Here is a 14,515-nt window from a genome sequence, read left to right on the forward strand (position 1 = left end):
CTGCTCCAAATTTCGATGTTTTCCAACAACTTCCAAAGTGTGCTAAGGAGCAATGTTCCCATTGAAAATGACAGGTTTCAAACCATGCTGCGACTACCACGTTACAGCTTCAAGTCACGACCTGTACTCCGTCATGGAGCTGCTCCTGTGATATTAACCTTTGTGTCTGAAGTAATCTGGTAAGTCAAAGTCCCAATGCAAGCATAAGAAAGTGAAGCAAGGCTGCTCTGACTCCAAAGAAAAGGCTCAAGGGAGCGTCACTATGCAAGTCTCACTCCTCTGAGATCTTCGGCCATGGAACCAATTTCTCAGTTGGTCCTAATGCATCCTTAATGTCCCAGGCCGTTGTCTACCCCACAGCAAATTGAGGCCATGCTGCAAGTTTTCATTGCACTGCTGGCTCTGTCTGGTGTACCTTTGGGCCTTGCAGAACCGGAGGGACCACCAGTCAGGTTACTGCTGGCAGGTTCCTCCCCGGTGACCTCTGTACCCATGGGACCATTTACTCAGACTATACAGACTTTCACTTCAGCTCCATGGCCCAGGCTGGTGCCAACACCACCAACGTCAGAGCAGGATCTACTGAAGACACCAATGTCAGACCCTGAACCAATATCAGACCCTGAACCAATGTCTGCCCAAGCTCAACCAATGCCCTACAAAATTACAAAAGTGTAACCGGTCATCATACAATCTGCCTCCTACACTGTGCCTCTACCACATTACAACTACACCCTGAGGCTCCATTATCTTTTTGGTGCCAACTCTAATCTTGTGAAAGGATGTTGGTGAGGACTATGGTAACACTGGTTTGCTCCTCTGTATTATACTGGTGATAACGTATCTTGATTTAATGGGCTTGATACCTCTTCTGAGACAGTCCTACTTGTCAGATGGGCCACCAAGTCAGCTGAGGTATGAGAATTACTGCTGCTCTCCATTGAGGCCAACACAAATGTGCTGCCAGAACCTTTGCAGTCCGGGCTAGCAACATGCGAGCCTCTACGTAATGATGCCCTCACACATACTCTGATAGATACTTAGCCGAAACCATGTCCTTGCCTGCTTGTTAATAGCCAGGTGACTAGGCAGCAGTGATCAGCACCGGTGACCCAGATTTCATCATGAAGCACCCCACTCCAGACAGCCTTATTGTGCAAGCTTCCACCAGTAAAGTTAATCCAAACTCCTTTCTCCTCTAGGGAATCCAAGAGGATTTATTGTTCTGGTAAGCTCATGTCTTACTCCATCAGCCTGCACTGTGATCTGTAAATGCAGTCTACCCAGCTACACATGCCTTTTGGGACATGGCTAGTGAGATCTTGCTGGAGGTCTCAGAAGTTCTGAATGCCTCTTTAGACCGAACGTGGTAAAGTAGGTTATCAGCGCAGGCCTATAGTCCATGGATTGCCTGGGAAAGGTGGTCAGTACCAGTGTTGCCCTTCGTAGACATACCTAGATGGTGTCCACAGGATTCTACAGCGACAAACGGCCCTCCCCAACGGACATGCCCTTTGATGGGTCCAGCTTTTTTGGAGATAAGGTAGACTCCACTTGGTAACATTTTAAAGACAGCAGAGCTACAGCACATTCCTTGGGGATCTTAAATACCAAAAGTTCAGAGGCTGTTCCAGAGTGCTGGCATGTAGACAGACATTCTCCAGCCAGTGACGTAGCATACTATCTAGTCCTTTTAAGGTCATGAGCGTAGATCTGGATGGAAGTGTGGGCCAGCAACACCTCCTACAACAGCCAACAATCGCTTTAGTAGTTCAAGCCCAACCAGTGGAGGGCAGGATTAATCATTTAATCTTGGGCTGGTGATCCATCACGTCCGACAGAGGGGCCTTCCATATTGTTCAAAATAGTTATGCCCCGCTTTCTCTCCTATATGCCCAATTTCCCTCCCATACTAGAACGAATCTCGGAGGAGCATTTGTCCACCTACTGGTGCACAGAAATACTGTATGGCACCTGGGTGTATTATAAAGTGAGGATTCTGCAGTAAGCGTTACTAGAGAGAGCGCTACAAGTAACTTGTTCTTTGAAGCTACTTGTAAGGTTAGTTAAATGGTCCCTCATTATATAGAAAAACACACATAAGCTTGAAAGCATGATTGGTTTATTGCTTGCTTGCTTTCTTCCATATTAAAAATGTACACATAAAAACTTGAATACTTAGTTAAACTATTGAACAATTTTAGATACCATTTCACTGAGGCATCATTCGATAAAACATGTTTGATGCATGCCAACATTTTATAAATAATAATAACAGAACTAGTGCAAAACCAACATGAGCACCATGAAACTAAACTAGAGGACATACTTCTAAAAAATAAATAAATTGAAAAAACAAAGCGCATATGTAGACATAGGTCCTTGCGTTGGTGAAGAATTAGGACTTTCAGGAATTCAAGAGTTTACAGAAGTAGGCCTGGAACAGCTAATTGAGAGCAAACGTTTGTGAATTTATTTGCTTGAGCAAAAAAATTACACCTGTATATTTGCTCATGAAAAATGTGCTCAGCTGCTGCACATTCAGTTTCATATTCTCCTTTTCTCCCCACCATCGAAAATGTTTTACTCCTATCCTAGTCGCAAGTAAACTTCCAACATTTTCCAGCATGACAAACATCCAGGGCAAACCATGCCATACAACCGCCAGGAATGCCCCAAATCCCAAAACTTGACTGGGACCTGCAAAGTAGTACATTTGAGGACATCCAAAAACTTTTACTCAGGCTTGAAATGTCAGCATTTCTTTTTTTTTTTTTATCAGCCAGGGCTGGCATGAATCCACTCTAGGGTGGATATGGGAATGGGTCACCTCCATCTGTGGGGCATTCTCTGCCAAGGACATCCACAAACTTTTACTCAGGCTTGAAATGTCAGTATTTCTTTTTTTTTTTTTTTTTAACTCAGCCAGGGCTGGCATGAATCCATTCTAGGGTGGATATGGAATGGGTCACCTCCATCGGTGGGGCATTCTCTGCCAAGGATAACTCTGTAAATGTGGAATGGATGCCAAACTTACAAAGCATATACTATCCCAAAGTATCCATTTAGAAAAGTGAGCCAGGAGTTGCTTTGATTCCATTTTTCAATTGGAAATTGTGAATTCCCAAAAGTAGTAAAACTACACTCTGACACAGGTTTAAAAATTGGAGTACAGTTTTGATACTTTTTTGTGAATCAGCACACGTTGAATATGAACTATGCAACTGTCTTGAATTATTCCTTATTTTTAATACATTTTGATTTATGTTCATTTGCAAAGGACTATTACTTGTGCGAAGTGCAGAGCTGAGAGTGTTGTTCACACATTGTTCTTGTAAATACCATACCAAAGCATGCCATCAACTAATTAAAAAACAAAATGTGTGGGCATGTTTATTTCATTTATTTAATCACAAATGTGCCCATGGCACTGCTGAATGTATTTATTTTTTACAGAACTTAAAAGGCCAAGGTCCCAAATTCAGTGAAAGCAGCCCAAGGTAAACAGTGCTCATCAGGACACGGTTTAACTTCTGTTCTTGGCACTGATTTTGCCGGCTCGAAGGCCAGGAGCCCCACAGGGAGTGTTCAGGGGGTTGCAGTGATGACCACTGATAACCCCTAAATTAAGCCCTAATATTGGTTTGGATTAGGTAGAACACATGTTCATGTTGATTTTGTCCACTGGACATGTAGACTCAAACCCCTTTAGCACAAATCCTTTGTCTGCTAATTTACACTGTGCCATTTGGTTGAGAAAGATGTGGTATGCTGCTATGGAAAGACATACATCCACATATACAAGATGTTCAGAATTGTAAATATAGTTCATTACTGCAAAGCCCTTACTATTAGGGTGGATATACTAATCAAATACAAAGAGGTGTAAACTCAGATGGCATTACTGATAATTCTTCAATCGCGTTAGTAAAATTTACCAAGGTGTGGATATTTCTAAACCTCCCGGAAGGCTCCTTTATATATGCAAATACATGCTGAAGAAAGTAAGGTTGCGGACTGCTTTCAGAAAAACATGCAACCGAATAGAATTTGAATAAAAATGGACAAATGTCATGTACAGTTTTGCTCAACTAGTGTGCAATTCTAAAGAACATCTTTATGTACAATTTCATTAAGGCATCAACTAATAAACCATGTCTGATCCATGGCATCGTTAAAAAAAATAATTAAAGTAATAAACCATTAAGGTCAATAGGTACACATTGTAAGTAAGGGGCCCATTATTAAAGAAAGTCCAAAATACCACTGCCAATTCTATGACGTTGCATTGGTGCAGATGTACCACTTGCAGGAATTCATGAAAGTTTAAAGGGTAGGCTTAGAAACTACATTACTAAAATGTATCTGAGAATTCCATGTTAGCAAAGTTTATATAAAATCCTGCAGCAAATTAGTATATTAAAACGGGCTTCTTTATACTCCAGTGGCAAAATACTTCCCGCACTGATAAACTCCTTTCCCTGCATCAGACCTTATCCCTGCATCAGACCTTATTTTTGGGAGGTGTGATCCCAATTTCTGATTTTCCCATGGCGGGAATGGGTTGAAGATGAGCTGGTGAATGATTTTAACACGTAAGGTTGTGGGCATGCACAATCTCACAGGTCATTCCAGCCCTGGAACTGCCGCTTCCACCTATTACCAGCCCCTGTGAGCAGATGTGTTTGCAGTAAAATCTTCATGAGAGTAAATCCTTTTAGGAGACTAAAACCACCAGTTGCAAGCGTACGTCATGCTGACATGCGTAAATAGCTTTGAGAATCAGGTCTATATTGACAGTGATTAGACGTTGTAGTGTTCATCTTTTTCACAATTATGGTAAACAAGGAAATCGATTTACAATGAAGGATTGTGATAGAATTACACAACGTGCTCAAGTGCAGAAGATCAAAGTGTGAGTGGTCTTGTTGATCCAAGCCGGTAACCTGGGAACTTGACCGCAAATATAATCTGGGTCTACTTAGAATATTTTGTAAAATCAAGTGAATACTTAAAAATTCATTTATCAAAGCATTTCACAAGATGCTTCCCAAATAAATAGACATTAATTAGACAGAATAATTAAATATCCAGATTTTTACTATTGCTGGCATATTCGGGGGTATGTGGCGAACAAAAAACTGACCTTTTAAAAGAAGCCATTCGTAAATAGTGTTTGTAAATATTCAAATATTTGACAGAAATAGAATCCTGGTTTGTTTAGCATTTGGTAAAATAAACAAGCATTGGTATGGCCAATAGGTCTCGCCTTTGGGACATTATAAAGCCATGCATCACATTATCCATCATATTATATTTGCTATTAAAGACATCAAAGTTTGTGGTAAATCATCTATGATATGAATTATGCATTGTGGATTTGTGTATTGTTGAACTGCGTGGCATAGAATTGGGTGGTGTTGTGTTGAATTAAGTGGAGTTTAATTATATGGAACGTAATTATGTGGTGTGAGTTGGGCTTAATTATATGCAGTGGCATTGCGTGGAATTATGTGGAGTGGACATGGACGGGAAACTACATGGCACACAAATAATGAAGTGTGGGAATCAGGTTTCACCAATATTTATCATTTGTGTAATTACCAAGTCAAATGCCTTGATTTGTTTTGATCGTATTAAAATCCATGTTTCCATCATAATTCAGATTTACAAAAGAGGGCTTTATTTATGCTTACCCAACTGCTCATATATTTTGAATAATGTTTCAAGTTTAATTACAGGAATTAAAATTTAGTTGTGTGTTTGAAAACAAAACCAAACTATAGCCTTTCCTTTCACATCGCCTCAACCCAGCAAAATTGTCACATAGTTCACTTTACCAAATGCTCTCACTCTGCAGTTAAAGAAAAGTTACCACCAAAACACCTCAATGTCATAAGAATAAACAAGCCATCTGACAGAAGGCAGAACCACTAACCTCCATGTTAAAAGAAGAGGGAGCAAATTGGCAGAAGATTTAACCCGATATTTGACCTTAGCCTTTTAAGGTATGGCAGATGCGACGAGATGAATAAGTCATGTCTATTGCTCATTTACCTTCTGAACTCCAGCATGGTTATTTTGGGGTGCTGCAGTACCTTCCACAGTCCTGCTTCCTGCGCCTATGTATCCTCTATTTTCAGTGGCTACTTAGGCACATGCATTATTTATGTCCTGCGTGGTTAGGATAGGAGCAAGTACCAGGTTGCAGGACACTGGAAGAGCACTTTAAAAGTGCCGCAGAGGCCAGTAAGGGATACTCATTGGCAGACACAGGTAAAAAGGCCTGTCTCGCTACTTCAGTCCAGTAAGCCGAAGATATTTATGCTCTGTAAAGAGAGTGCATATGTTTTGTCCCTCCAGGCCACAGAGCCCGCCAGCACAGGGCCACAGTCGGTGTTGTAATAGAAAAGGCATGAAGTGCACATGCATCATCACGGGTGTGCTGAGGGGTTAAAAAAAACCTACAGAACTTGCTACGAACTTGAGGCAGGTGCACTTGCACTGCAGAGACCTTTAGGGGCCTTTTTTCTATTCCAACACGTCTCTGCACAAACAAGTCAGTAGTGGCGTTAAAGTGGGCCCCGGTGGAACCTTAATTTAGTCCCAATTGTTTAGCCAAATTATTTTTTGAGTCTGGGACTCGCAGTTTCTAATTTCTTTCAAGATTCGAAGTATGGGCTTTGAAAGCGAAGGCTGTTTGAAGAGATGCCAGAGGTGCCCTGGTACTAATACATATTTTGATACACAAAACCATATTGTTTCCCTGTTTAGACACGATTACAAAAGAAATGGCGTCCCCCCCAACCCCTGGGAGATTTGGAGATGATAATGGGAAAGATTATCGGAGCGAAGAAGATTGTAAGATGCAACAAGTTCTGAAACATTGTTTTTGAACACACACACTCGTGTACAAATCGTAACAGACTTACATGCCATCCCAACTTGCAGCTCACATCAGCGTGAACTTGATCCAGAGATAACCTTCCCAGCACTTAAGTCCATTGCCAGTCGTTTTGCAATGCAGCTTCTACAGCCTGCATCAAGCCATGTTTAAGTAATAGAAATTCAAGATTATGGTTTATTCTCACAAGAAAATAGTATTTGACACTACAGAAACCACTGCATTGCTTTTAGCCTAGAAAAGGAGTGACAATGCGTATCTGGTTACTTGATAGTAAAATCTTGGCGTAACCGCTTACTTACTTACTTGAACAAGACCTTACTTATGCAAAGGGCCATGGCCTAGGCCTTTACGCACACACTAGATTAGTGGGAGGCTAAATTATGCCAGACCTACTGGCTTTGCCAGTGCTTGATATCACTTACAGGGGACTTGATGTTTCCATACATGCTAGCACTCATTCATCCATCTATCTGTACACAGAATTCTCACTCAACATCCATGCAGTCAGTCATTCATCTTTGGCTGACATATAACTAACAGAGCCCGACTGCATCCATTCACCTTACCAAAGAGCATGAATGCTGACTTGTGAAAGAGACTAATTCTGCAATCTTTTGAGCTATTGAAACGCTCCACAATGCAGTCAAGCATTTGTAGTACTGAGTACAAATATACCAGACATTGGAGTCTCCATTCAACAAAAAAATCTCTGATCATTTGGCTCGGATGAATTACGAGGCCACCATGGCAATATGTTCCCCTTGCATGGACAGGAGACATTGCCCAGACATGGATCGACATCTGCAGCACTGAGCAAACAAATGAGCAGATCTTCAAGCATGCTTTACAGAAACAAATACACTTTGTGCTTGTAGACTTAGCAGCACAAGTCCACTGACAGAAGAACAAGCCAGATGGCGGTCTGCAGCACAGTGAGCCTCATGCAAATGCTATTGAAAAAATACAAGAGCGTCAAAACAGCATATGTTACAGTGATGAAAGTATAGGCCACATAATTCAGCAGAAGAGTGAGCCTCATGCGCAGCTCAGTCTGCGAGTCAATGAACAGCACTTAAAAAAAGCCCGAGTTCCCAATTTGGAAACCACATGTACATTTACAGGCAGTTTTCCATTGGGAGGAATCTGTGGGCAACGGAGGGTGTCTGCAAGTCAGTGTCAGAACACACCAACTAAGATCCAATTCTTTCCACAGGAGCAGATGCTGAATCCCAACTCCCTCCTGCAGGTGAGTGGGCAGACCTAAATAACAATCCGCACAACTCCACTTCAAGGGGGAAAGGGGAATGGGAAGACAGAGAGACCGCCTCCATATCCAGTAATCTTCGGCTACCGCTCTGTAACTCTAGTTCAGTTGTAACTCGCATCAGAAAGAGAAAAACAGAACCCGTACAAACATTAGTGTCCAATTAATTAGTTCTACTGCCTTAAAAGCCATGTATACTCAAATATTTTTTAACTTGCTAGAACAATTTTAAATTAATAATTCCTTACACACACCTGGATAGCATTGAAGGCTTGCCACTCTGACTTTAGTACTTCTAATAACTCGCTTCCAAAATCTAGAACCTTAAGGATGGAAGAGCTGAAGCGATAGAGACTCTATACACTATATAAATAACATTTGACCCAAGTTTTAAACTGTACATTCCTGAATAAATTAAAAAGTCTCTAAAAACCAAGAGTCTTTGAATTAAGTGAAAGGAGAGAATTAGAACATTCTTATAGTACTGTCAGAAGTGCTGGCAACGGAATATCTCCTCACACTGTGTCTTTTCCTTGAGTGGAAAAACTCAGGAACGGCTCACAATTGAGACACTAATCTCCAAAGAGGAAAAAGGTTCCTGGTGTGCACACCGCACAGCAGTGGGTGGAGCTGAAGAAAACCAAAGTTCAAGGGGAAGGAAAATCTCCTCAGGAACGGCGTAAAGAGAAGACGCTGCTCTTCAGGCAAATTCTACAGTTGAAGCGCTCGGTTCACAGGGCTCGTGTGCTGGAAGAACACTTCAGCGCGAGAGCAAAAAGACTAGACTGCTATGAGTGGCATCTATGGCGGCCGCCATCTTGAAAATCCGGAAACCCTGTGCTGGCGAGCTTACACAATAAATGAAGCACAAACATCTTGGAATGAAAACGCTGTAAGTACCAGCGAGGGTAAAGGGCAAAATTAGTCTTTTTCCTTTTGGGGAGCAGTTTAGAAGACAAGCAATAGTATTCCTGACATTCAGCAAAACTCCCGCAGCACACTAACATGAAGCGAGGACGGTTGCCACAGGGTAAAGGCCCCGGAACAGAGATGGAAAAAGGCTCTCCAAGAGCGAGGCACAAAACATGGCCAGTTGGTGAAGGGGCGGTCTGAGGGAAAATGAAGGAGGAACCAAAGAGCACCTGCAAGAGAATCTGGTGAGGGACATAAAACAGAAGCAGTAAACAAAATGCTGTATCATGAAAATACCTGTGCCGGCTCAGGTGGCTACTGACCAGTGATGGAGTGAGCAAAAGAAAAGTTTCAATTAAAAGGACTTAAATTACCATTACAGCAGTAGAATGCATTATTAGTTTCGACGTACAAAGCAATCAGCTCCCTCAGTCATGCGCGCTGCTTCCCTGGGACCTGCTGAAGTTCACCCCACTTTATCCCGTTTGCCCCATTTTACCTTGGTTCAACCCAGCACACACCTGCACTTACAGTATTGTTCTCTTCCTGCACTGCTCGATCACAGTCCGCTGCTGATACCTCAAAGTTACTTTAGAGAAGCAGACGAGCATGTTCGGAAACGAGAGCCTGAGCAAGGAGAGGGATGCAGGGAGTGGTGACAGGAAAGAGGCAGGCTCTACTTTGTTCAACTTAGCGGCCATGGTGGGAAAGAGGCTACCAAGAGATCCGTCAACGAGCTGCGTCACAGAAAAGAATACTGCCAACAAGCTAACCGGAAGATCAACATGACTGAGCAGAGTGGAGAAGGAGAAGAAACCGACACAGACTGGCTGTTGGGGAGGGGTTAAGAAAAAGACATGCATAAGTGTGTGCAAATTAAAAGTACGTTGCGCACTTGCACCACAACAAACTTGAGAGCAGTGCTTGATTACACTGAGGCACAGCGCCGTCAGTTGCAGTGCTAAGTGGGGAAGTGCTCGGTGGCAATGTAAAAAAAAAAAAAAAAAAAGAAGTTCTGAAGACAGGACTTACAAAACCAGAAGTGGAAGAAGACAAATCTAAGGGGCGATTCGTAGGAGTCAACAATTGAGAAAAAACTTAGAAAAGCAGGAACTATTATTTAATTAGCAGCAACATTTTTTAAATGACCCAGACAAAAGCTGTCTGTAAGCCCAAAGACTGAATTCAGCATATCAAGAGAAAGCGCCTGCGCTGCCTAGGCCAGACCTAAAAATGTGCCATATTCATAGCTTTGCTGGAATCCTAACCCTAATATTACATGAGCCTTGGCATAATCTAGATGAATGTATTCAGAGCTCCGCTATGAAAATGTCTGTATAATTTATCACCTAGCTGCATGGCATTAAAATGGACAAGTGGCTTTTTAGTGCAGGGCAAGTAGATTTATGAAGCATTCCGTCCCTTGGACAAGTAGCTATTTGATAAAGTTACACACCCCTGGGTCCTGCTCAAATAAGAACAGTCCAGCTGCAATCACCTGGGCAGGTTCCCCCTTTAAAAAACACAAGGAACTCCAATTCAGTTGCAACCCAATTAGGCCTCAGCAGTGAGGCACTGCTTCTAGAGAAACCAGGCGGGATTAGGAGGAGACACAAGGAACACATTTGCTGAAAGGTCTAGCTTACTTTCTGTCCGATTCAATGAACTTGTCATATTCCACAGCCATCTTGCAGCAGAGAGCTTGGCGAGTGTGCATGGTCGAGCAGTTGGTGTTTATCACTTGAATTCCTGAAAACATAAATAAAAACATAATATATTACTTTTTTTAAAGAGAAAATTAAAAGACTGGATTAGTAATGTAACTACTAATTAGGCACTCTAGGGCTTGTGTGAATCCGATTACTAGTCTGTAATGGGACATAGCCTGAAATGGAGTAGTTTCTCCGAACGCCAACCCTAACGTATCGCCACAGATCTCTTGCCAGCAACAAGACTTCTTTCAGAGAAGTAGATATAGACATTAAAGAAATGTTATTAGGGTTCACAGGAAGATAAACTGAAATCTATTTTTACCATATTTTCGTCTGCCAGAGAGTAACAGAATTTATTCTACTCACAATCACACTGTACAGCTGCGTTTGCTTGCTTTGAAGAAGATGCTTTCAACAGACAAGAAAATAACTCTAAAAGTTGGTGAAGTGCAGAAAAATAAAATAATCCACATAACACCAACCTGTGATTTAAGTGTCTCCCTGCAGGGTGAAAAATATATGGTGGGTGCAGTAGAATATCAATACATTTAATTTTTTTAAAGAAGTGTTTTTATTGTTTCTTCCTTTACATCTCAAATATTGCAAAAAGCACAATAACATTTATAACATTAACAGGTTTCGCATGACGTACATTTCAGAACGACTGTGCAATTATTCTACCAATTGTAACAATCCAGTGAGAAAACGTATCTCAACATTTCATACAGCCCCGGCGTTTATGTATCATCTACATATATGATGTATGAGAATATGAATATATTTCAAACATATAAGAGGGATCTATGCCTCCTGCTTTGGTAAATCAGTTCCTTACCTGCTCCTTGACGCAAATCTTGGTCTTCACCATCAGTAAATATGAATGTCTATAGAAGGTGAAAGATTAAGAAAGAGAATACATTTTAAAAAGCCTGAAAAAATATCGAACCAGTAAATATCAAAATCTACCAGACGTACTATAAAAGCAAACACTATGCATTCAATTTAGTTATATACATTATTAACACCTTTGCAACAATGAGAACAGTTTTTCCCCTTTCTTAATCATTAGTCTTCGATTTCAATTCCTAACATGTATTGTGTGCCCATTCCCAGTACCAGTCACGCAGCTGAGTTCGGACCTCCGTGCACTTTAACTACATCAAATTCACTACATCAACCTCACGGGCTTAGGAGCCACTGCATCGGTACACACAACTACATACAATACATCTGCAGCTACAAAACACCACATTGACAACACTACAATGGTAGAGAGTTATAGGGGTTGTTTACGGAGCATGGGTAGGCATATTTATAGGGTTAGGTATAGAAGTATTAGTATAGTGCTAAGGTGTGGCTGGTGTGGTGTGTCCGTGTTAGGGTTGATGTACATGTGCTGTGGACATAGTAGTGGTGATGTATCACTAACTCTAAACATACCTACCTGGTCGATGTCATAGTTTAATCTGTATAGTATAATATTGCATATGAAGCCCCACCTGCTCAAGATGGAGCAAGGAAGAGGTTGCAAACGTCTGAGGTGTGTTCTAATATAAATGAAACATCTGCATCAGATTCTGCATTTTGCTGGCTTACCATGAATAATCGATTTAGAATAAAAATAAATGTTCTACCAATTTTTGAATTAACAGTCTTTAGTTCTCTGCTAATGCACCCGAAACTAGCTTGTAAAAGTTTAAAATGATCAAAGAACATGAAACATGTCATGTGAAGGAAATCCGCCCTTTTTGAGTGGCCACTCCCAATTTCTCACCTTTGGCTGGACCCTAGAATTTTGCTCGTTTTAGAATTCTGTGCACTTTTACCCTGCTAAATAGTAGTAAAGCATATGTACTCCCCCTTTAATCATGGTTAAATTGGCTTATTTCTAATTAGCACATTTAACCTGCCTGTAAGTCCCTAGTATGGTTTAAAAAGTGCACTCGGGCCCTAGCAATTAAATACCATTTGTGGGACCTACTGCTCCACCATCTATAGAGGTAGTACAACCATGGTTCAAGCCTAATCTGTGTAGTCTGTCTGTTCCAGAGTAATTCTGCAGTGCGACCTGCTAAAGTAACCCCTTTTGACAGGTAGAAACCTCCATTTTAAATATTAGCAATTCACCCCTATGTAGTAGGCCTTGTAGCTCACATGGCAGGGAGCAGGGGACCATATAGAAAAAATATATCATCCTGTCATAACAATGACAAGACCCTAAAAACTGTGGCATGCCTAGCTGTCCTACCTAGAAAACATAAGTGCAGATTAAAATCTTATTACTGTATCTCAGGAATGGGACCAGCTATACAAATAGTTACAACACTATTTTTCATAATGATTAAAAATCCAATCAAATGAGTCGGATTTTTAATAAATACTAAGGAAAAGTAACTTTTATAACTTCATGGTTTACCTGCCTGAACTGTGAGAAAGCTAATTAGCATACGCATCTGCCAGCTCTCAGCCTATGCTCAGCCTTGAATAGGTGTGAAATTGATGTGAAATGCCTCACTGAAGCAAACAATAGGCTGACCTGAATGAGCAAAGCAGACTCCTCTGAGCTCAACAAAATATGCAGGTTGAGGGCTGTGAGCCTCCATTTAACAGCACAGTGCCAAATCCTGCTGGACAGGTGTGTTGAGCCACATGTACAATTGATATGCTTGAAAGCGAGAGAACAGTATGCCAAGGAAAATCTTGTTCATCCCCAGTCTGGTTGCTGAAGGACCCCGCTCTTGTTCTACCGGACTTCGGTCTCTGGGTTTGTTTGGGTACAGTATCTGCTTCAAACTAGGTTTCAGTGTTGGATGTGGGAGTAAACTAGGATTACCATAGGAAAAATCCACACAACACCCGAACCTTCAGAGCCCAAGTTTAGTGCAGGCAGATACTTTCGAAATATTAGAAATGCCCTTACACATGGCATTTTGGGCCGGTTTTCAAGAAGGCAAACAAGACCTACTAAAAATGTTTGTAGGGTTGGCCCCGGGAACCTTTACCCCATTGCTTAGGGCTGTGGTTCCCAAACTGTGTGCCGCGGCGCCCTGGTGCGCTGTTATCAGTAGCCAGGGGCGGCGCCGCACTACGTGGGAAAGATAGCATCTGGCCTCGTTAGGCCCCCATGTGCAGCGATGTCAGAAGTGCAGAGTGCCAAAACACCAGAGAAATTAAGCGCGATTAAAACAAACAAACACTTAGGGTCTAAGTGATCAAAGATGCTGGGAACATGAAAGCTCTTACTCACACAGCAGCACCTAAAGAAAGCAGCCCTATTGCGCTATGACTTACGGCCATAAGTTCCCTACGCGGATAAGACTTTACCTCTCCAAGACAACTCTCGAAAGAATGAAGCCATGATGTGTGGCAAATCATCAACACAACAGGCAACCTCAGGCTCCTATACAGATCCCAACTGAAAGGAAAAGCACTAGAGGCTGAACTGGAAGCACTTTGGAAACAGGAAGTAGTGAAGTGGGGGGCAAATAGGGATTTTGAAAAAGTGCATGCGTATGATTGTGGATCCCCAGCACTTGACTCATTGGAATGTATGCTTATTGTCACACTTTGAAAACTACCGTCAAGGAGCGACTCTGAGGTGAAGGCTTAGAAAAAATATATACATTTATACAAAAGTAAAGCGCAATACCTCTGTCCCCGAGTTTCCACCATTTGACAAGCATAGCATTTTCGAGCCAACAGTGGGAGTTAGGTTAATAG

At 41.7% G+C, this 14,515-nt stretch overlaps 1 protein-coding gene across 5 annotated transcripts in view; it reads right to left on the minus strand.

The window, feature by feature from the left end:
• The window catches only part of RFNG (RFNG O-fucosylpeptide 3-beta-N-acetylglucosaminyltransferase), an 81,349-nt gene that overhangs the window by 16,899 nt on the left and 49,935 nt on the right, over positions 1 to 14,515 (minus strand). For all 5 annotated transcript variants that reach the window (XM_086931187.1, XM_086931184.1, XM_086931185.1 and 2 more), the window contains 2 exons: positions 11,631 to 11,679; positions 10,730 to 10,832 (listed from right to left, as the gene is read on the minus strand). In XM_086931187.1, coding sequence (XP_086787313.1) covers positions 10,730 to 10,832; positions 11,631 to 11,679 — 152 coding nt within the window. The remainder of the gene's footprint in view (positions 1 to 10,729; positions 10,833 to 11,630; positions 11,680 to 14,515) is intronic.

This window comes from Lissotriton vulgaris, chromosome 7 (genome assembly GCF_964263255.1).
Source record: "Lissotriton vulgaris chromosome 7, aLisVul1.2, whole genome shotgun sequence".
In the NCBI taxonomy this organism is placed as follows: domain Eukaryota; kingdom Metazoa; phylum Chordata; class Amphibia; order Caudata; family Salamandridae; genus Lissotriton; species Lissotriton vulgaris.